This window comes from Pseudoliparis swirei, chromosome 22 (assembly GCF_029220125.1).
Source record: "Pseudoliparis swirei isolate HS2019 ecotype Mariana Trench chromosome 22, NWPU_hadal_v1, whole genome shotgun sequence".
Classification (NCBI taxonomy): domain Eukaryota; kingdom Metazoa; phylum Chordata; class Actinopteri; order Perciformes; family Liparidae; genus Pseudoliparis; species Pseudoliparis swirei.
Genome location: NC_079409.1, coordinates 18379976 through 18400868, shown reverse-complemented (window position 1 = coordinate 18400868; position 20893 = coordinate 18379976). Strand labels below are relative to the sequence as shown.

The following is a 20893-nucleotide window of genomic DNA, read 5'->3' as shown; positions in this document are numbered from 1 at the left end:
CCAGGTCTCTGGAGGAATAGGCTAATGTATGACATCAAATCTACAACACTATTTTTTATCTAATATCATTAAATAAATCACTATTTCTGGACACAAAACCTGGCAACACGTTTCTATTCAGTCAGTGACACATGAAACTTTGAGGAAAGTTTGTTCCACCTCCTCTCCAGATCTAAGGTGACTATTACAGATAAATTGGTCTGTCTTTTCAATTTAATCTCATCCCCCGTCTCCTCCTGTCGTTTAATGTCCTTTTCGTACTGTATCTTCAATATATGACTCAAATAAAAGAAACAGTCCATGTTGTGTTGTCATATACTAATTTTTTGTTTTTACAAGAGTTGCAACATGGAAGTTGAGGCACTCCACTCAGACATCCAGGATGAATTCTAGCCGTTTTCTTTGGGTGCAGGTGACATGGAAGCTGTGGAGGCTCATGTCCATGACGAAGCACCAGGTGTGGGAAGCAGGTCACTGGTTTATATTATGGGAATGTCCAGACTCACAGCAAGAGGGCCCTGGTTTTGGATCCCAGTCTGGGTAGTCCTTCTGTGGGGACTTTGCATATTCTCCCTGTGTCAGCGTGGGTTTCCTCCAGGTTCTCTGGAAATGCCGCTCAGGTTAATTGGACTCTAAATGGCCCGTAGATGTGAGTCGTTGTCTATCTCTATATGAGCCCTGAGATGGACTGGTGACCAGTCCAGGTGAACCCTGTGTCACCCAATCTCAGTTGGGATCGACTCCAGCGCCCCGCGACCCTGAATAGGAGAAGGGGTTCTGATGATGGATGGTTTTCAAGCAAGGCGTTCACTTGTAATAAAAAATAAAAGCACTCGCATGGTTATGTCTTGTGGGTAATCTTTCCCAAAATTTACAAAGCAGAGGAAATTAATCTGCTTTAAAACAAACAAGATCCAAGTAGTGAATGAAGGAAGGGAAAGAAAAGTCTGAGATAGCAACAAATGAAAATATATATGAATTTACACACAAATACAAAATATGTATATACATACACATGGACACAGCTTAAGAAGGCCATATGAATGTAGTTTCAATGAAGACATATTAGCCAAATGACCCTTCATTCCCTTCATTGTATGACACCGCCATACCGTCCACCCAACTTGGAGGCAACCCATTCCCCCTCAGCTGCTGGAGGTCCAAGCCGGCAGCCAACGGAAGCGACTGCCCTGCACACGCAAGCTTCAGCCACCCTTCAGCACCAGTTCCGGTGCACCAGTGTGATCCGTCACACCTCAGATGCCAGCTTTCGTTGCGTCTCCAGGGAGGGAAGACTTATCCAAACTCATATAAAACACTTTAAAACAGATTTGTGCGCCGAATGTGGGCTGAACAGTACTGTAATGCAGTCCGACTGTAATGAAGCCATGCCACAGAAATCCATTAATATAACTTTGACCCATGTGGCTGAAGTCAGCCAGACACAGGTGAGTCTGTTGGGATTGGATGATAAATCAGTCTCTGTAGTCCCACCTGTGCGGGGGAAGGAAAAGAGACAGGAAGGATGTGGCAGTAGACGTACTGCCACATCCTTCCTGTCTTTTTTCCTTGCCCCGACAGTCAGCAGCAGCACCTAATTCCAATCCCATCAGCGACCAGCACTGCGTTACAACAGCAAGCACAAGCTCCTCCTGGGGGGCCAGGTGGCCAAAGGCCCCGTGATGCTTCTCTTCCCCCAGCCAGGTGTCCCCACACTCTACATTCAGCCAGCGATGGCGACCCCCATCGGTGCAAAGTTAGCAGCCATCGTGGCCAGTCGGGCCTCAACGGGGCGAGGACAAAACCCAACGCAGCCAAAAATGTCTCGTGCACGCTGTCATGTGTCCCCACGAGGACTACAACACCTACTTCAAGAGCTCCAACCTCAAGGCCCACATGAGGACACACACGGGTAAGGATCTTAATACACTTTGACAACTAGACAATAAAATAAAGTCCCTTTTGTTGATGCTGCGATGAAAACAAACAGCTCCACACCATCTGTGTTCCAACAGGTGAGAAGCCCTTCAAGTGGAGGGCTGCGAGCTGCAGTTTGCTCGCTCCGACGAGCTGTCCCGCTACCGGTGCACCAACACAGGGGAGAAAAGGTTTGCCTATCCCACATGCCTCAGCGACCACCTCGCCAAGCACGCCCAGCGGCACCTGGCGAGGGGAGGTTGCCCTGCTGGGCGGAAAAGGTCACCCAGTCTGTCAGCCTCACTGCTTCCTCTGAGACATCCTGATGAGACACCCAAGTAAAGACATTTGAATCCTGCGGCTTTGCGTGTCTTGGAGAGCAGGGTGTGGCACCAATCGACTAATAACGTGTTATTTAATGATTAAAATGAGCATCACTCAAACTGAGTATTTACACTGAAAATATCAAATGACAAAACATTAAAGCGTACCATGTTTAGTTTTCAGTTATGTTTGATCAAAGAATGTTTAATATTTTTCTTGTGCCATGCCAAAATCTATTTTGTTATTAAAATAAATAAATTAGCAGATCTTATTTCTCCCAGGAACAGTACAATTATTCATTAAACTGGGTGTATTTTGATTGTGTGCATCTGTGTAAGGACAAAGACCTGCATGGTTTTGACCTGAGACATTTAGCTCCTCTAATCAAATACCTTTTGCCTTTGACCACATTTTCCAGGATGAGATATTTAAGCATATTAATATTAATTAAAGACAGACGCAGTGATTCACAGTCCAGTCATTGAGGTGTTTATTACTGTTCATGTTGACAAACACAGACCCAGCAGTTATTTTCCATCATGCCATAAACACAGATTAGGAGACAGCTTAACATATTGTACACACCTTGCAAGAGTCCTTGCAGTTGGGAAATGGTATTTCTTCAACACTGTCCCCAAAAAAATAAAAAATAAAAATAAATTCGAGAGAATTTTTGAAAAGCAAAAAAAGGGCTGAAGCATTATAAATACTGAAATTACATTAATTCTGACCCCATTCTACATCAGCTGATTCATTGTCTGCTGCACAGACTATGCTACATTGTGGTATAGCAGTTGACTTCACTGGTCTGGGATCAGGCTGCTCAGCATCGTAGATAAACTTAATACTGAGCCATTAGCTCCTCACATTTCCAGCAGTGGATTTAAAGCTCACACTGGCTTTATTCATGTCATCAAATGGATGAGTAAATACACCTTTATATGCAACCCCCAAAACATTGAGAAGGACAACATATAATGAAATCAAGCGCTGAATTAACTATACAACCAATTGGAATTTTGTACTATAGCTATGAACTGTGTTACCATTTAAATATGCCGCTTCACTCAGAGATATCTTATTTTACAAGACTGGGGAAAGCAAATAAGACATAGATCATACATTTGTCAAATATAATCATTTAAAATCATCACATGCCTACTGTATGTGTGTAAACTGCAAAGGGAAGAACACAGCCTCCTTTTAGGAGTCATCCATTTTGTTGCATACTAATTAACATCTACTTAGGTTTAGCCGGTCTAATCACTTACTATATTGGGGCGTGTAGAATCAATTCAGTCTGGTCCCAGCTATTTCAACTTGCAGCACAGCGGGCTCAGTTCATCCCAGTTGAATGTGGAACGGAAAGCTAGCAGCAAGATCTGGGACAGGAAAGTCTCCCTATGCGGTGTTTGCTAAGCTGGGACTGACAGACCAGCCACTGTATGGCAGGAATTGAGGAAATAAGGGACCAAAGAGAAGTTTTTCAGCGTAGCCTCGTGGTTCACACCGATGTCCTGCATCTCAAACCTGGAGGAGGAAAATGAACATAATTCCAGGACAAATTTGTTTCTGTTTGTTGAAAAAAACTAAAAACGATTTTGCAAAAAAACTCCAGCACTGAGTTCTTTACCAGTCTCTTGTAGAGATGACATAGTATACGGGCGGTGGTGGTGAGTCAGTAGCGGCACACAGTGGATGACCCATACTGTAGGCCCCTGCTTGGGTGAATGTGAGCCAGTCTCCGATGTTGAGCTCAGGCAACAGGCAGTGCTCCACCACCTGGTCGAGGTCGTCCCCAGAAGGACCCCAGAGGCTGCTGCTGAACACTGGAGCGTCCAGGGATGGGTTCTGCTAACACACAGCAGGGATTTATGGCTCATTTATTTAAGTAATCCAACAAATCACACAAATCGATTTATTACGTGTTTGAGACTCACCCTATAAACGGAGGGAGCCGTAATCATTGTTTCAGAGAGTTTGCTAGCAAATGATCCGTACACCCCCTCATTCATGTGGTACTGGAACTCTGGCTCGTCGTTGGGAGACGGATCGTCTGTTTGGAGAGATGGCAGCCAAAACTAATGTTGCAGTGCAATTAATTAATTTTTAAATGTGCTGCTTAGATTTTGTTACATATCACGATTTGTAAATTGCACGTTTGCATATTTCTCTTTGGTTGACTTTACATGCTGCATCTTTCATTGTAATTTTTACAGTTGTAATGTTGCCAATTCCTGGATAGTACAAATGTCAGCCCCCCTCATAGTCCTACAGTCTGATGTATACAACTGTTCAGGCGAACAAAATGCAGCATGAAGAGTCAGCCTTAGAGTTTGTTTACATTTTCAGACAGTCATAAAAACATAGGGTTTAATATTGATTAATACACTGCATAACCGGAACATATGCAACTGACCATGTGCCCGTGCCACCGCCTCCTTGGAGATGACGTTCACAGCCAGAGTGAAAGCAGAGGACACAAAGAAACTGCCGTGCTCTGCAATGATGGAAACTCCAGTAGAAGGAGGGAAGTATAGGTCCACAAGAGACATAACGGCTTTATTGATCTGCAAAAAGAGACGACAGCGGTAAAAATTAGGAACCAAAATGGGTAGACCTTTTAAAAAAGTCAGATTTAAAATGTTACTTACTCTAATCACATTATCGCTGTATGATGTAACATTTATACAACCATACAATTTTTACCTCATTGTCATTTTTTAAATATATATACAAGGGACATTGTGGTGATATGTATTGTGTCAGATAATATCCATTCTAAAATGGGGACAAAAGGTAAAGCCCACCTAATATCATGAGACATTTCTCAACCTGTGTTCTACAGATTACACTGCACCATGGTCCCTTCGTTAATATCATGTAAAAAGCATATAAGATACTGACCAGTTCCAGCTGAGTTTTAGATCCACTGAAGCCACCTCCAATGTCCAGTATGTTCATGTCGAAGCCTATTTCCTCCTGAGGCAGAATAAAGGCTTGAAAACGTGTCACCAAAACAAGTGAGTACCAAAGCAGCTGTCACAAGTGTCTAAAACATGACAGTGTGTAAAAAATAAGAAACATAAATGCTAGTCACAGAACTATTCCTGTAAAAAAGGATATACAAATTCGAAATTGTAATAATTTATTAGATTAAATGTCTTTTTTTCCTTCAATACGTTTTTAATTCATTTAAAATCTCAACAATAAAAATGTAAATGAATTAAACTCTGTATGACAGTAAACAGATTTTTGACCGCAGTGCATATTAGTTTTTTGTTGTTGTTGAAATATTTAACATGACGTACTCCCATATCAAAGACACAACGGGCATCAGATATGGCATGAACGTACATCTGGTCATCCTCACACGCGCTGGAAATGTGAGACCTGTGGGGGGGAAATATTGAAAAGGGGAAGTTAATGGTCAAATATAGACACTTTCACAGGTGTTAAGACTATTCCGTGGCAGGTTGAACTAAAGCAGATCTGAGGTAAAGATCTGTTGTGGTCCTCCTAGACCTCTGAAGGCTTCTTTAAAGTGTTTTATAACCACACACAGTGCATCTTTGTAGGCCTCACCTGACTCCAACTACCTGCACACCGAACTCCTTGGCCTTCTCAAGCAGATGCCTGCAGTCCTTGAGGGAACAGCCGAAGGTCATGCTCATTTCATTGTCCTGGCCAGATGCTTCTGTTGAAACCTGTAGCAGCAGCCTGATTTAAATAAAAGGAATACTGTTACGGGTTTGCTTAGAAGAAAAATAAATAAATTAGATCAATAAAATAAAAGTGGTACACAGCTAAAATGAGTTGAGAAGCGAGCACATTAAATCACAAAAACCCTTCAGCTGAGACCAACTTATTTGGTTATTGTCAATCCCAATATGCCAAAAAATAGGAAACAACATTCAGTTTTTCAAACCAAATCCTGATGAAAAGTAACTCATGACTACTACAAAAGTGGACATACTCACACAAAGCCAATTACTTCAAGTTGAAAGAGCAGCAGCTCTCAAGTCGCTCATTAGCACTAGCACTTACTTGGCATTGGGATGGCAGCGAGAAATCTTGCGCAGCTCTGCTTCATTGTCACACACCAGGAGGTCAATGCCATTCTTAGCAGCGTATTTTATCTGGGAGACTTGCTTGCAAAAACCGCTGTAGATGATGTCTTCAGAGGCAATACCATGGCTCTGGACCAGCTCAAGCTCAGACTGAAATACAAACAAGACAAAGTTAGAACAGTATTTCCTTAATATATTGCAGGTGGACATTTTATCATACTACATATACATATGACAGATACACAAAACAATATTAAAAAGGTAGACACCGAGGTACATTGACCCCTTGGTGGTGCCTATATTATCTATTCAACAGACTGTGGAGCAAGAGCTGTGCAATATAAACTGCACATAAATGGACTATTACTTGCTCGAGAAGAGCCAAAGGAGTGGTACATTACTGGACTGTATCTGTTACCCTGTAAAATAAGAGTAGTAAACCCCTAAATGGAAAAAAAATAGATGTAAATTACGCAACTTTCTGCTCCACATGCAAGTATGAGAGAGTACCTTGTTGGTACAAATGAATCCAGTTCCGAGGGCAGCAAGAACTTCAATAACAGCTGGACTGCTGTTGCATCTGACAGCATAGTAGGGTCGAATTTGGACCATGTGAGTTTGCCAGCGAACATGCTGCCTCATTAAAACTCCCAGGTCTGCTACAAAGAATGCATTCTTCTCAGACTGAGGAAAAAGGAAACAAACATGTGGATGAATAAGATAAAATACACACCACCTGTAATAAACTAGGCAAAAGAATACAATAATAGGTGTTTGAGAGTCGAGACACATCTAATACAGTAAGACATTCAGATCTTTATGCTAAATGTGCATGTCGTTGTGGTGTGAGCCCTTACCAGAGTTTGTTCATAAATGTGATTGTCAATCACGTCACAAAGGGCTGTGCCTCCCTCCAGGAGACTAACAGAATACTTTGGTTCATCAGTGATTCCTTTCATCCTCTCAATCGTTTTCTTCGAATCCGACAGGCATAAAGAACGTGGCTAGTCCGAAGTGGTCTTGCTCGCACCTACTCAAGCCCCTGGGGTCCTAGGCTTATGTAACAAACTGTACAAGACAATGAGAAAAGTCAACATAGTGCACAAAATCTAAAAGGCCAAGGAATTCAATCATATTTTGAGAACACATAATCATTGGTGTCGTCCAGCTCGTTTCAAGTGTTTTCAGTAGCTGGAACATAAACCTCTCTAATGAGATCCCCAAACAAACAAGTCATTTTTAAGGGAGCATCAAATCAGAGCAAGCTCCATTTTACAGGACAGCTTTGTGGAAGAGGCCTATTCTTCTAAATAAATAGCAAAAATACAGTTTGGGTCATAGAGTTTATTTATTTTAGCATCAATTACTCCCAACAATCACCATCAATCCCTGAGCTGGTGACCCGTGAATGTTTTTTTTTTTATGGCAATCAACAAAGTACAATACAGGAGCTGTTGATGCAACAACTTCACTTTCAATAATGTGTCACAATACACCAGAGAAGCACAGCAGTCTGATATTACCTTCAAAATGTTTGGGAGATAACTCAACCCTATAATCCCTTTACAAGTACACCAGGAAAATGTAACGAACAAAATACTCAACTATGTGACTCATAACAATTCCCTTTTGAAAAAAGTGATGACGCATTACATGTTCATACATAGTTACACTAAGTTAAATCATTATATTCACATTATACTGCAGAAAGGATGTAGAAGGATTATTATCTATAACCAAATCATGATCTCCTTTATTGCAACTAAATCAGAACAAAATAGAAAAAAATACTCCAGAAAAAAAGGTGGGAACACAGTGCCCTGTTATTTTAATAGAAGTGATGAAAATAGATCTGGAATACTAAATCTAAAATAACTATTAGCCTGTTTGAGATTTATCTGGGACACGGAGCTTGTTAATAAATCTTTTCCTTCAGTCAAGAGATTTGGTCACGCAATATATATAAACAAAATGAGACGTGTCCATGCAAACAGACACACATACGCAAATGCAAACATGTATTTTTATATTGCATATATTTCTTTGCAAACATCCTCATTAAAAAAATCAAAGAGTTTCAATTTAAATCTTACACCCATTTTACTCACATGGATGAGTCCTGGGGTGAACTTGTGCTCTATCAGCTAGGATCCCAAGGTGGCTCGGCGTTGAAGTCAAATGGCTCTTGGTATAGTGCTGCCCCTAGATCCTCTGGATAGTTGTTGTACACCTGCAGATGAGGTCAGGGCACATGGTCATCAGTTTACTGACAGAGAAACACCCGTTTCAAGTCTACCTCCAGTTATACAGTGTCTCTCCACTCAAATGTGTTATCGGATGGTATATGAGTTGCGTATGCTTCAGTTTATTTAATTGGTGTATGTTTATGTTTAAAATGCTACACTTTCCTAGTTTGGACTATAGTCCGAAATAAAGTTGACTGAATTGGTGCAATCATGTCTAACGTTAGCAGTTTTGAATTAAGTAACGCTAGCTAATTGCTATGTAACATTATTGTCACTTTTTCTCCCGGCATAATTAACGCTAGCCAAACACCAAGCTGCCTGTTACAAATTCCAAACCACATTTAATGTGCCTGACCTAACGTTAAAATAAATGTACCCAACATTAATTAGTTTGCTATTGTAATTTTCGGCTATTAACATAGGTTAGTAACTGTTGCATAACATATTAGGCTTAGTTTCCTATCTACATACAATATCGTTCTAGTTTAAAAAGGATAGTTGGTTATTTATTTCAGGGACAATGACACACAGTATAACGTTATCGGTACGTTCTTAAAGTTAGCACGTATGGCTAGTTTACCCAGTTAATATAACAACATGCTAATTAGTAAGCTAACAACGCGGTTAGCTAGCGTTAGGTGAACATTACTTACGTTGGCTGAAAACCCAAAAGAGGGGACAGAACGCTTTTTCTTTTTAGGCGAAATTTTTAAAGAGTGGTGGGGTTACTAAAAGAGAAAAGGATAACGGCCATAGACGTGGTGGATTAGATCTAGTTAATCTCGTTCACCGTTATGGCGAAGCAAACTGGTTCCGATTATTTGTAACGACAGAGCGAAAGGCAACAGTGGAGGTCGACTGTGCACACCCACAGACAGGAAAGTCAACCGACATTACACAAACATTAACAGCATGATATCCGGTCAAAATATAAAAATAAAGTCCAAATAAATGTTCATGCTGTAATTTTTTTTAGTAATGCAAATCACCAATGGCGAACAACTAAATTCCCGAAATATCTTTCTGATGACATTATTTTTCATGGAATGATTTATGGCAGCATATAACATGAAACGCTATTCCGGTCCAATTCTACATTACAGTGGGGAAATTACGTTTTTTAGATGGGCGGAGATAGAGCTGTCAAATTCACAAAAACAAAACAAAAGACAACGACCTTAGTTCTACAATACTATATAAGATGTGGAGCATTTATCAACAAGGACATACATTACTACAATAATGAACCCAACCCCTAACTTCAAATAATAATATAATTAGTGTTATCGTTCTTATTATTTTCAATCATACAAAATAATGATAATAATAATACAAATAATGATAGCAAGAAATAAATAACTATAATACAAATATTAGTCATAATAATAATAATAATAATACAAAAGTAATGATAATAATAACAACAATAATAATAAAACAATTCAAATGTACAGACGAGTAGCATTATGTTGTTATATTCTTTTTCTCATATTCCTGATCTATAATAATGATGTAAACATTTTCCAAGAATTACCTGTGTTATGTCTTTATTGTATTTCCCATAGCTCAGCAATAAGGACAGAATGCTGTCCAAATAAATCTGCAGAAAGTTCCTTTTTTTCTGAGGCCAAAATCAAGGTGGCAAAGCAGGAGTAATAGATGGATGCATGTATTTTCCTCCAAGTTCAAGCTATGAATGGATTTTCCTTTCCCTTTGCTTTTGTTGTAGTGACTTTGAGGAGTTGTGCCTGCCTCTGAAAATGCAGGGGCTGGGGCAGTGTCTCTCTCCTCAACACTGGAGGAGGAGGAGAGGGAGGTGGGGAGGGGAGGAGGAGGTTGGCATGGAAAGTGTTTTTTCTGGCGCTATTTTGACTCTTTATCAATACTGACATCATCTTGATCTTAAGACAGACCGAGGCCTACAATCTCCAATTCAAATCTACATCTGTCAAACACATGCAGTCTAATAGGGTTCTAAAGGTTTTAATGCATATTTGCAATTAATGTAATTTAAGAAATGTTTTTAGTCTTTTTAATACTGGGGGAAAGTATTTAATGAAATATGTAGTAGGTTTGTGTTTGTCTTTGTTCTAATTCCCCATACATGTATCCTAGAGTCAAATATATTGTTTGTTTCACTAATAAAACTTAGAGTCAATTGAGGCCGCAGAGGCATGCGGAACGCAACACAAAAGCTTTTCCTTGTTTTGTGTCGACACTAAATGAGACCATGTACATAAGTCTAATCACGCAAAGCATCTAAAGTGGCTTCCAGTGAAGCACAATGTTTAATTTCCATTGTGTGGATCATAATGGCCATCATAGCCACTGGGTATGTGTCAGCCAGACATGTGTACCATCCACTGTGAGGGCAAATACTCCAGTGGTTGCATTGTGCAGCAGGAATTAATGTTTGCAAACATTACAAACAGATTACATCAGCACACAGATTTAGGAAGACCCAGACGAACCCTGATTGACCAAATATTATCCAGTCAGAGAAAACATAAAATAATAAAGAATCTTCAACAAGATTTTATTGTCCTCTTATATTCTATGCATTAAAAAAATGCATGACATAATAAATATATATATAAAAGCATAAACAGAATTAAGAGAATACATCTGTAAATGTACAGTACCTCTGCATGTTTGAACAATAATTGACTCATTACAGGGACTTGAGTAGTTGGTAAACCACGATGAACTTGTGTTACGCAACAGACTCTAGTGTTGTGTTGTTAAGTCACTCATCAGGTCTTCTTGCCAAAGAATGTTGCTCAGTAAAAGGACCTCCGAACAAACTTTTCCTCACACTGATCTGAATGTTAAGCAGGTCAAACAAATACACAAAAGCCATCTCATTAAAACAATCTGATCCCAGAACTCTAGTGACCGTCCATTTGCTGACAACTACATAGACATTTCTTAAAAGTTAACATATAACAAATATTGTAAAATGACTACATTTTTGGGGGGTTCTACAATATGCCACAAACAAGGAAGCACCTATCACTGGGCTTTCCCAGGACTTGTCATTTTCAACAATAGTATCAAAGTGGCGGGGAGATATAGCAAGATATTCCAGGATTGTCGAACAATAACCCAATCTTTAAAATTGTTTGGGACATTTCACCCCTTGTTTCCTCTCAGCCAAGATAGATTGCAGTATAAGTCATTCTTAATAGGTTCAAAACATCCCTTTGTGTAAGTTGACTTCATAATATGTCGTTTCTTGAAAGTATATTGTTTCTGAGACAATCACTTCAACAAAAGCAAATACAGATTATGTTACATTACGCTTTTTAATATATTCTGCAAGTCATGTTGGAGAATCTCCATGTGTATTGAGATGTATGGACATGCAGCTGCACAGATATAGTTCAAATATTGCATACACATCCTGCAATGGATTTGCACATGTGAGTATTGATCCATTGCAGGATGTGTGTATTTGTGACCGTGTTTGAATTTCTATAAACAGTCGGTCACTGTAGTCCAGGTGGCCAATCATTGAACAAAATGTAACACGTGATGTGGCAGTGAGACAGTGTTTACAAAGCACATAGAGATAAACGGCTTCATCCATGAAGCGCACAAGTTGTTTTAGAACTAGAATAAGAAACTGGGATTGTTTTCTAAAGACCTGGAGAAGATGTGGTTTGTGGCCACTGGTGTATGAGTTGCTGTGATGGTTTCCAGAGAGCTCTGTTAGTCCATGGAAGATGACAAAGTTCAATGATATGTCTGTGTGAGGGGATGGCAAGCTTGTAAATGATTTTTTACTTATTTATTGGCAAACAACACTTTTCTCTCCTATTGAATATGAGGGAGAACACACACCAGACTCTCAGCTGCAGTCTGCATTCTGCAGACAGATTATGGTGTATGTGTGTGTGTGTGTGTGTGTATGAGTATGTGTGCGTGTGCATGTGTGTGTGTGATCCTTATAACTTCCCGGCCGACTGGCCTCTGGCCAGCCATGGGCAAACTTGACCTGCTGTTTGATGTTGAGGGTTGGCTCCAGGCAGACCGACCATTGTGTCCCAAACAATGAACCCAGACCCACTGAACGATAAACATGTTTCTGTGCAGGAGACACCCAAAGTCAGGAAACCGGAGCCGGCTTTTCCAAATTTAGCAACTCGAAAGCCTCGAATGCTTGCTAACTTAGCATCCGAGATCGCCCTTGTGCTTCTCCTATAAGATAATAATGCACTTGAGATGTGGACTGACGCACAAGTCTGGGGTTGGAGTTCTCATCACATCTTGTAATTCAGGAAATTTGGTTAAATTCTAAATCAAGAGTAACAATGTATTCATTGCATGGCATTTACACAATCTTGAGTGACCATTGCAGAGTGGCGCTGAGTCACTGAGACCCTCCTTTATCTAAATGGCTTGGCCTCTATCGCATCTGCCCGACTGAAGTGTTATTGAATCTCAGCATCAAACTCACTCAGAAAGAATCAGCATCACAGTTATGGGTCCAGTTGCCTGCAGTAACTGCTGTCCACCGGCTGGAGTCGCTGCGGAGCGAGTACAGCGTGTGAGAGGACTTCCGGTTCCTCTGGCAGATCAGCTGACTCTGATGCTGCTGTCAGGAGACCTCGTCAACTGTATTGAATGGCAACTATGAACATGATCAAGCCATAGACAGCTATATATTTGTTTCACTCCAAACTGACATATTTGATATTCAGAGGTGAGTGAAATTATTAAACACTAGCATAATTACCTCTGCTGTTGTTGTTGTCGTGAGCAAAGCTAAGTGGCTAACGGGTAGCTAATCCCCGCTAGATGTTGCTTGACCTTAAACCATCTTTTTTGTTGTTAGCTTTCTTTATTTTATATACAGTAACGTTATCGTTCACTTCTTTTCTAGGGCTATAACGTCAGGTAGCAAGAATGACAATGATACAATGGGCTGTAGCTAATAGACATTCACTCGAAGCTCCTTCTTGTGTGGGTTAGCCTGGGTTAAAGTGCTCACGAGCTTAGTGGTAAAAAGCACAGCAGCTTCTTGGAGCTCAGATGTAGTTTAAGACAGGAGCCATGTAAACACACTCAAAACCTGTACTGTAACCACATCAGTGCTGTTGCTACAGAGACAAACTCAGTGTTTCTCCGTGATTCATGAGCTGCATCATCACACAACACACATGAGTCTGAATTCAGTCTTCCTCTCAGTTTGTCTCGAGTTGCACCAGTGCTGTCGAAACCATGACAGAGTTTTGGTTAATCTCTGCACCGGGAGAGAAGACCTGCCAGCAAACATGGGACACCATGATGGCAGCCACCACGCGTACCAACAACCTCTCGTCTAATCACAAGTTCAACATCCCAGACCTCAAGGTGAGTGGGCCTCTCTCCCCTGCTGAAATACAGGGGCATTACTTTGTAGTAATTCATCTATTGACTCGAGCAATAGAATGTGAACATGCGTTTCTCTCTTGCACAATTCATAGTTGTTTTTCATCACAGAAAAAGTGTGGTTTTACTTGTCTCGGCGCAAATCACTCACCTGTCAGTCTGCACACGGATCCGTCACCTGCATGTTGAAGCGGCTGGTTTTGGTCAAGTTTTTGTCCACAGAGCGGCTCGGCTGGTTTGGTTACTCTCTGTGCCGAAGGTGAAGTAACCCCGCTGACCTCGCAGCCTTGTGGGCTGAGATTTTCTCCTTGAACCGTTAGCGACGGATGAGTGGCCCCGGACAAAGAGGTGCCATCATAAGCACACAGGGCCCCCCACTGGATGTCACTGTTGGCCGACTGTACCTCAGATGTCAATGTTAAAACACAACCCAGTTGTCCCGGCTTCAAAACGGTGCACATTTCAGGGCTGACGAATCTCAAATTTTAATGTGCTAATGTTTGACTTTTGGTGTTCAAAAATAGGTGGGGACCCTTGATGTCTTGGTTGGGCTGTCGGATGAACTAGCCAAATTAGACTCCTTTGTTGAAAGGTATGCCATCTGTTGTGTTCTGACTATTGACTGTTGTTTTCGGAATTAACCTGGCTAATATCTAAATAATTACTGTTTTCGTGCATGATGAAAACATCTCCTAACCTACGTAGCACCCCTAACCCATTCCCTAATCCATACGCTTACCTTGTAACAGTAGGCTAGCGGGCCTCGCAATCTAAACTTGTCAATTTACAGTTGGGTGACACACCAGCAGCCCTTTTTTTCCCCGGCAAATATAAATACCCGATGACTTGTATGCCCTGAGTGCGCTTAATTGTAATTTTTAGCCTTTTGGAAATACTGACATTCACAGCTTTACTTTGCTTCCTCTGTAGACTGTGAGAAAGACACGTTTTCACTTTGTCTGACGACAGCCTTTAACCTAGTTCCTTTTTGGAAGTTTCCGTCCATCATGTCTGGGAAGAACTACTGAATTCTTCAAAATTGCACCCATTAATTAATGCATTTTATTGGAGTTTTAGTTGGATTATTTTAAAATATTTTTGTTTGTTGTCCTCTTTTGAACAATACAAATCTTTCAATAGATAGTGAAGTAGCAGATGTACTTTCTTATGAACTTTTTAGGCTTGAGGTAGAACTTGGCTGTCAGTGTCTCCCTGGCTTCACGACTAGATACGGTTCTGCTTCGATCTGCTGCCCAACAGTTAAACATTCTGAACCTCTGCAAGTCTGCCATATTATAAATTGCCTCATCAGGAAATTACCTAAACGGGAATATGTGAAATCTTTTGATAAGTGTGTTTGCACAGAATCTTGGGGACACGGTCGCGGCGGCATGTGTGAGCATGTGCAAGAAAAACGTTTGGTTTGCGTTGGCATGCCGTTGTTTTAATGTCTCCTGGTTGTTCACAGTGTGGTGAAGAAGGTTGCTCAGTACATGGCTGATGTGCTGGAAGACAGTCGAGACAAAGTGCAGGAGAACCTGCTGGCCAACGGAGGTACACTGACAAGTAACACAACGTCTCAAGATAATTTTAGCACCAAAACAAGCTTTCAGAATGCAAAGAAAAGTTAACTGGACAGTAATGCTAATAACACCTAAGCCACACTGATGTTGTTCTAAATGTTCTTAACAATCCTTTAAAATTCCTATCGGATCTAAAATCACGATCTAATTTAATTGTAGCTTTACCCATCTTCTGTCTCATTATTATCTGATAATAAGATGATTATAGCCTGACAGGTCTCTTGTTGTCTTGTTTTTCCCCAGTTGATCTTGTCACCTATATTACCAGATTCCAATGGGACATGGCAAAATATCCCATCAAACAGTCTCTTAAAAACATCTCTGAAATAATCGCAAAGGTAAGTTTCTGCGTCTGCATGTAAATTTGTCAATATTTATAGTACAGATATTGCTGTGAATTGTCTGGTTATGTTTGTAGTCTACTGGGCAGTGGTAGAGCTCGACTGTAGGACACGCCCAGCACCTATAGGGGCTTTGAGCAGAGCCTTAAAGGTCATGTCACTCTGCATTTTATTTGTCAGTCGTAAATAATCTCATGCACATTTTTTCCCAGCAAGTAACCCAGATTGACAATGACCTGAAGGCCAGAGCATCAGCCTACAACAACCTGAAGGGAAACTTGCAGAACTTGGAGAGGAAGAATGCGTGAGTGACCAACATGTACTAATGTGCACATCATCAAATGGCAAAATATATGAACTTTAATGGATCATCTACTACCGCGTACCCTGAGTAGTGTTCGTCAACAAGTTCTCTGCGTTGCGACTATGCTGTTGTTACACTGTCTTGTGCCACCAGGGGGAGCCTGCTGACCAGGAGCCTTGCCGATATAGTCAAGAAGGAAGACTTTGTTCTCGACTCTGAGTACCTCATCACTATGCTGGTAGTTGTACCAAAGTGAGTATTATTTCTCTAAAATGCATCAGGAGAGAGAGAGATGAGATGTGCTCTGATTGTCTCTCGTCCTCTTTTCCTTCAGGCAGGCATACATTGAGTGGCAGAAAACATATGAAACACTGGCTGAGATGGTGGTGCCACGATCCTCAAAGTGAGTGATGTCATCAGTGATTTTATTTGTATTTGTTTATTTTTTATTTTTTATTGAATACTTATACAGGCATTGATCTACAGTTTGTCATGAACATCATAACAATCGTATAACAAGTACCTTTGTGTTTCGTCTAGTCTGCTATTTGAAGACAATGACAGTGGACTGTTTAGTGTCACTCTGTTCCTGAAAGCCATTGACGACTTCAAACACAAAGCCAGAGAGAACAAGTAGGAGTCGTCACACAGATGATGTGTGCCGTCATTGGCAAGAGGTCTAAAGCGTGTTTAAAAGAAGACCGTGAAACAAATATAAAAAGCTCTGACGAAATATATCTACTGGACGGGGATCACAGTGTTTATATTTGTAACTTTATACACATACAGAAGTATTCACGATCAAATTAATCTGATTTCTACACTCGACATCTTGTTTCTAGGTTCACAGTGAGAGACTTTCAGTATAACGAGGAGGAGATGAAGGCAGACAAAGAGGAGATGACACGCCTCTCCACAGATAAGAAGAAGCAGTTTGTAAGTGGTGGAACAGGAAATCATTTTGTTACGTTTTTTGTTGCAAATAGTGTTGGTGTATTCAGCTTTCTCTTGGATATGTGTTTACAATGCTTTGCTCATTGATTCATTTCACACTCTGTACTTTAGGTCTCCTTCTGATCTATTCAAGGAACCACACAAGTGGTTTTGCGTGCCGTAGTAACCTATCATTTACAATGCAAAATGTGCCAATGTTTTCTTATTGCCAAACATACTTAATGTTTTTCTGAGCAGCCGGTGGATTCATTTTTAGTTAATTATGAAGATAAAAGTATTTACGTTTTACACGTTATGAGAAACCAAAAATGTTTTCTTGTTGATTGCAAATCCTTTCCTCTCCTTTTTGGGACACATTCCAAAAAAAGGTCTGACACTAATCTGCATCTGCTTTGCAGGGCCCGCTGGTCCGATGGCTGAAAGTGAACTTCAGTGAAGCCTTCATTGCATGGATTCACATCAAAGCACTGAGGGTGTTTGTGGAATCTGTTTTGAGGTACTCCAGTCTTAATGTCAACCATACATTCTGATACATATAACTAATTATAAACTGTCAGCAGTTAAAAAACCAAGCATTACATATTTGTGTCATGTTTTACTCCAGGTATGGGCTGCCGGTGAACTTTCAGGCCATGCTCCTGCAACCAAGCAAGAAGACCATGAAAAAGCTGAGGGAGGTACTGAATGATCTGTACAAACATCTGGACAGCAGTGCAGCAGCTATCATCGACGTGAGTACTTTGGTAATATCTTGAAAAAAAAAAATGGTGCAACATAGTCATGTGCTACAAGAAAATACATATAATAGGATTATCTTACAGAAGTTTGCATATACAATATTCATTTGGTATGTACAATACTATTTAAAATTATCAAAGTATATTTCGCAGAGACTTTTAGTTTTTAATACTAAAATTCATTTGAATTAACCTTTAACACTATTCTTTGAAGTTATTTTAGATGTAAATGTATATGGTAATGTAGTGCATTGCTAATTAATAGTTCAACAACAGAACGTGTATCTTAAAGCCACATTACACAATATTTCAAAGCAGCTTTTAAGTGCGTTAACAAATTAAAGTATACTCAAACCATACTTCATGAAAGCATGATATTTTCAGTTTGAAGTCTGACTTTTAATTCACTGAATTACCTCAATTAGTTAGTAAGAAGGTAAAAGACATGTTGTAGATTCTATATCGAATTGTTATCAAAGTGGACAAACCGATTGAGTCCCTCCTGCTGAGAGCTCTGCTTCTCTTCCATCACTGTGCGGGATAGTAACAGGAGAGCCTCCTCATGGCCAGACCTGGTTACTGCAAATACTGTGGTTTTAACCTCTATACACACAATCTGTGATGCAGACTTGTACCAAACAATGTGTTATATTGAGGCATAATGCTGCATTGGTTGATATTACAGTCTTGAGACAATATTGTATGAATATGTTTTGTTTATTATTTAAACTTCACTATGTTCTCTTAAAGAACACAGATAAACAAGTGATACATATGTGACAACCACAAACATATTTGTATATATATGTATACAAAAACACAGACACACAAACACACACAGGTGCAAATGTACATACACGTTTTCTATCAACCCACAATGCACTTGGAAGATATGCCCTCAGCGTAAGTATATTACTACTATTATATAAAATCAGGGCTTATGTGGAAAAAATGCCATTTTGTTTGATTTTCAATAAATATATGAATTTAAGTTCTGAGTTACAATAAGATACTGAGTAATTAATAAGAAACTTATTTTTAGAAAAAAGTTAAGAGTTCAAAGTTTGAAGTTGTGTTTTTTATGAGACCTCGTGGTGGCGTTCATTGTTTAGAAAACAGCAGCTGACACATAATAACGGCCTCAAATGTCTTTTTCTGTCAGGCTACGTTTGACATCCCGGGCCTGAACCTGAGCCAGGAGGAGTATTATCCTTATGTCTATGACAAAATCAACTGCAACCTGTTTGACTTTAAGGTTTAACCCTTTACCGATGTTGTCTCAATGCTGAGTGTTGATAATAAGTTAGCTCCTCACTTCTCAAAACCATGGCCCCTCTCCGCACCATCAGCTGCTTGTGACAGTGCTGCATGTTCATTCCTTGTGGTGAAACTGCCCAACGACAAGCTTCTAACGCTTTTTACCACTTCAAAAAAGAAATAATTTTAATTATTGTTCTTGTTTACAGTTTGTTTTTCTTCTTCTTTTTTTGATGTGAAATGGATTAAGAAATCATGTTGAAAATGTATCTTTACTGTGTCATTCCACTTGCGCTGGCTTATGTGGATAGCTACACCCTTACTGTTCAGAGATTTTGTTTTTACATGTTATCACTGTTAACCACGGCAACCAGACCTGAAATGTGTTGATTAGATTGTGGGGTAGCTTTGTGTAACAAGGATGCGATACAAGTGTGTGTGTGTTGTCATCTCATGTTGTGTATATTTGCTGTCAAATAAGATCTGTATCAGTGTTGTGTGTAAAGTGATTAAATATGATTGATGAATACATCATATAAAATGTGTGCATTTGTGAAGGGATTTAAATTATATATATAAAAACAATATTTCACTTTAGATATGTGAAAGTCTGATATTTGTTCTTTTGTGTGTGCAAATGTTAAGCTCCTTGTTTTGTCTGGGATTCCCTCGGAAAAGAGATTTATATATCTTGATGGGACAATCCAATAAATATAGGTTAAATAAACAAAAACAAATCAATATGAACACGGTGTGAGCCTCATGGTGATGTGCATATGGGAGCAACGAAAAAGAGAAATGTCCGACACTGTAGTCAACAGATTCTATGAAGCCTCGTGATGACTCGTGATCATCGGCAGTCTGAAGGACTGGTTCTCTTTTTCTCAGCAGAAATCCTTTGGAATCCACCAACATGGAGGACCGCTGGCGATTTGACCAGCAGGGGGCACTCGACAGACAGATGAGGTCCTTGATTGAACGGGTTGGAAGCCAAACCCTCTATTAAAGGGTCAAATGCACACAATATGAAACGTGTTAATGTTATGTCGATGATTCATTGTTCATAATTTTGATCGGGGGTAGAGCCACTTGTAGAGACATTTACCCACAATGCATCATGTTTCACTTACTGATCTTGTATTTAACCCTAACTATTGAATAAGTCTATATTGCAAAAACATTTCCATTTAAATGTGGGCCAATAGAAGTATGAAGTACAATGGAGACACTCTCATAAAGTACATTTTGAGAAAGTACTTTTCACTACATACAGAAAGTATGTGCGTCCAATGACCTTAAAATGGCATCAAGTCATACAAGAGATCAACACACAGCACTCCATAAAATATCCTATGAAAGAACGATGTTCTAAAAAAGATCTTAGTAAGGCTGTGTCACAACACAGCATCTCTCTGAGGTGTTTAGCATTATTGAGTCAATGCTGGATCGATCAGTGTAGAGGTAACACTGTTTTTAAGGGGACAAAGTACAGCAATAATTGTAGGAGCCATTCGTCAAGTCTGTATTATATGTATGAGTGTGGTCACTGTGGTGTCTATCAGGTTGACCACGGGTGGCAGGTAATTTATATATGGGGCACAGGTGCAACTGACACTAGTAATGATGTATGGGTGACGGGAAAATGGCACGTTTTTTACCGCAAACAACAGAGACACAGTTGTATTCAATTCAATTCAGTCTATTTTGTATAGCCCAATATCACAAATTACGAATTTGCCTCAAAGGGCTTTACAATCTGTACACATAAGACATTCCTGTCCCAGGAC

General features: G+C 40.0%; 2 protein-coding genes and 1 pseudogene across 3 annotated transcripts; 2 read left to right on the top strand and 1 right to left on the bottom strand.

The window, feature by feature from the left end:
* The first annotated feature begins 1097 nt into the window (after nucleotides 1-1097).
* Nucleotides 1098-2243, top strand: LOC130213292 (Krueppel-like factor 10; annotated as a pseudogene).
* A 464-nt stretch (nucleotides 2244-2707) lies between these two features.
* Nucleotides 2708-9415, bottom strand: LOC130188013 (antizyme inhibitor 1-like). 2 transcript variants are annotated; one of them, XM_056406041.1, is made up of 12 exons: nucleotides 9211-9415; nucleotides 8420-8541; nucleotides 7169-7379; nucleotides 6822-6995; nucleotides 6289-6461; nucleotides 5827-5961; nucleotides 5553-5634; nucleotides 5149-5223; nucleotides 4661-4811; nucleotides 4182-4297; nucleotides 3875-4095; nucleotides 2708-3771 (listed from the first exon to the last, which is right to left on the bottom strand). In XM_056406041.1, the coding sequence occupies exons 3-12, from the start codon at nucleotides 7268-7270 to the stop codon at nucleotides 3657-3659; spliced, it is 1344 nt and encodes a 447-aa protein (XP_056262016.1). In that variant the 5' UTR covers nucleotides 7271-7379; nucleotides 8420-8541; nucleotides 9211-9415; the 3' UTR covers nucleotides 2708-3656. The 2 variants fall into 2 exon arrangements, with proteins under 2 accessions (XP_056262016.1, XP_056262017.1); XM_056406042.1 differs by having other exon boundaries at nucleotides 3875-4092.
* A 3729-nt stretch (nucleotides 9416-13144) lies between these two features.
* On the top strand, nucleotides 13145-19635 carry LOC130188014 (V-type proton ATPase subunit C 1-A-like). The gene is made up of 13 exons (XM_056406045.1): nucleotides 13145-13262; nucleotides 13748-13912; nucleotides 14455-14522; nucleotides 15399-15484; nucleotides 15757-15851; nucleotides 16067-16158; nucleotides 16312-16410; nucleotides 16493-16561; nucleotides 16699-16791; nucleotides 17001-17094; nucleotides 17511-17608; nucleotides 17717-17843; nucleotides 19012-19635. Exons 2-13 carry the CDS (start codon nucleotides 13781-13783, stop codon nucleotides 19108-19110), a joined length of 1152 nt encoding a protein of 383 aa, XP_056262020.1. The 5' UTR covers nucleotides 13145-13262; nucleotides 13748-13780; the 3' UTR covers nucleotides 19111-19635.
* Nucleotides 19636-20893: the final 1258 nt, after the last annotated feature.

What these genes read in the sequence shown, in the direction of transcription:
- LOC130188014 (XM_056406045.1), top strand. Translation starts at nt 13,781, where the DNA reads ATGACAGAGTTTTGGTTAATCTCTGCACCGGGAGAGAAGACCTGCCAG. An exon ending in TTAGACTCCTTTGTTGAAAG is followed by an intron (nt 14,523 to 15,398) that starts GTATGCCATCTG and finishes GGTTGTTCACAG; the next exon opens with TGTGGTGAAGAAGGTTGCTC. An exon ending in GTGCAGCAGCTATCATCGAC is followed by an intron (nt 17,844 to 19,011) that starts GTGAGTACTTTG and finishes TTTTTCTGTCAG; the next exon opens with GCTACGTTTGACATCCCGGG.
- LOC130188013 (XM_056406041.1), bottom strand. Translation starts at nt 7,270, where the DNA reads ATGAAAGGAATCACTGATGAACCAAAGTATTCTGTTAGTCTCCTGGAG. An exon ending in ACATTTATGAACAAACTCTG is followed by an intron (nt 6,996 to 7,168) that starts GTAAGGGCTCAC and finishes CTTTTTCCTCAG; the next exon opens with TCTGAGAAGAATGCATTCTT. An exon ending in GGCGGTGGCACGGGCACATG is followed by an intron (nt 4,298 to 4,660) that starts GTCAGTTGCATA and finishes CTCTCCAAACAG; the next exon opens with ACGATCCGTCTCCCAACGAC.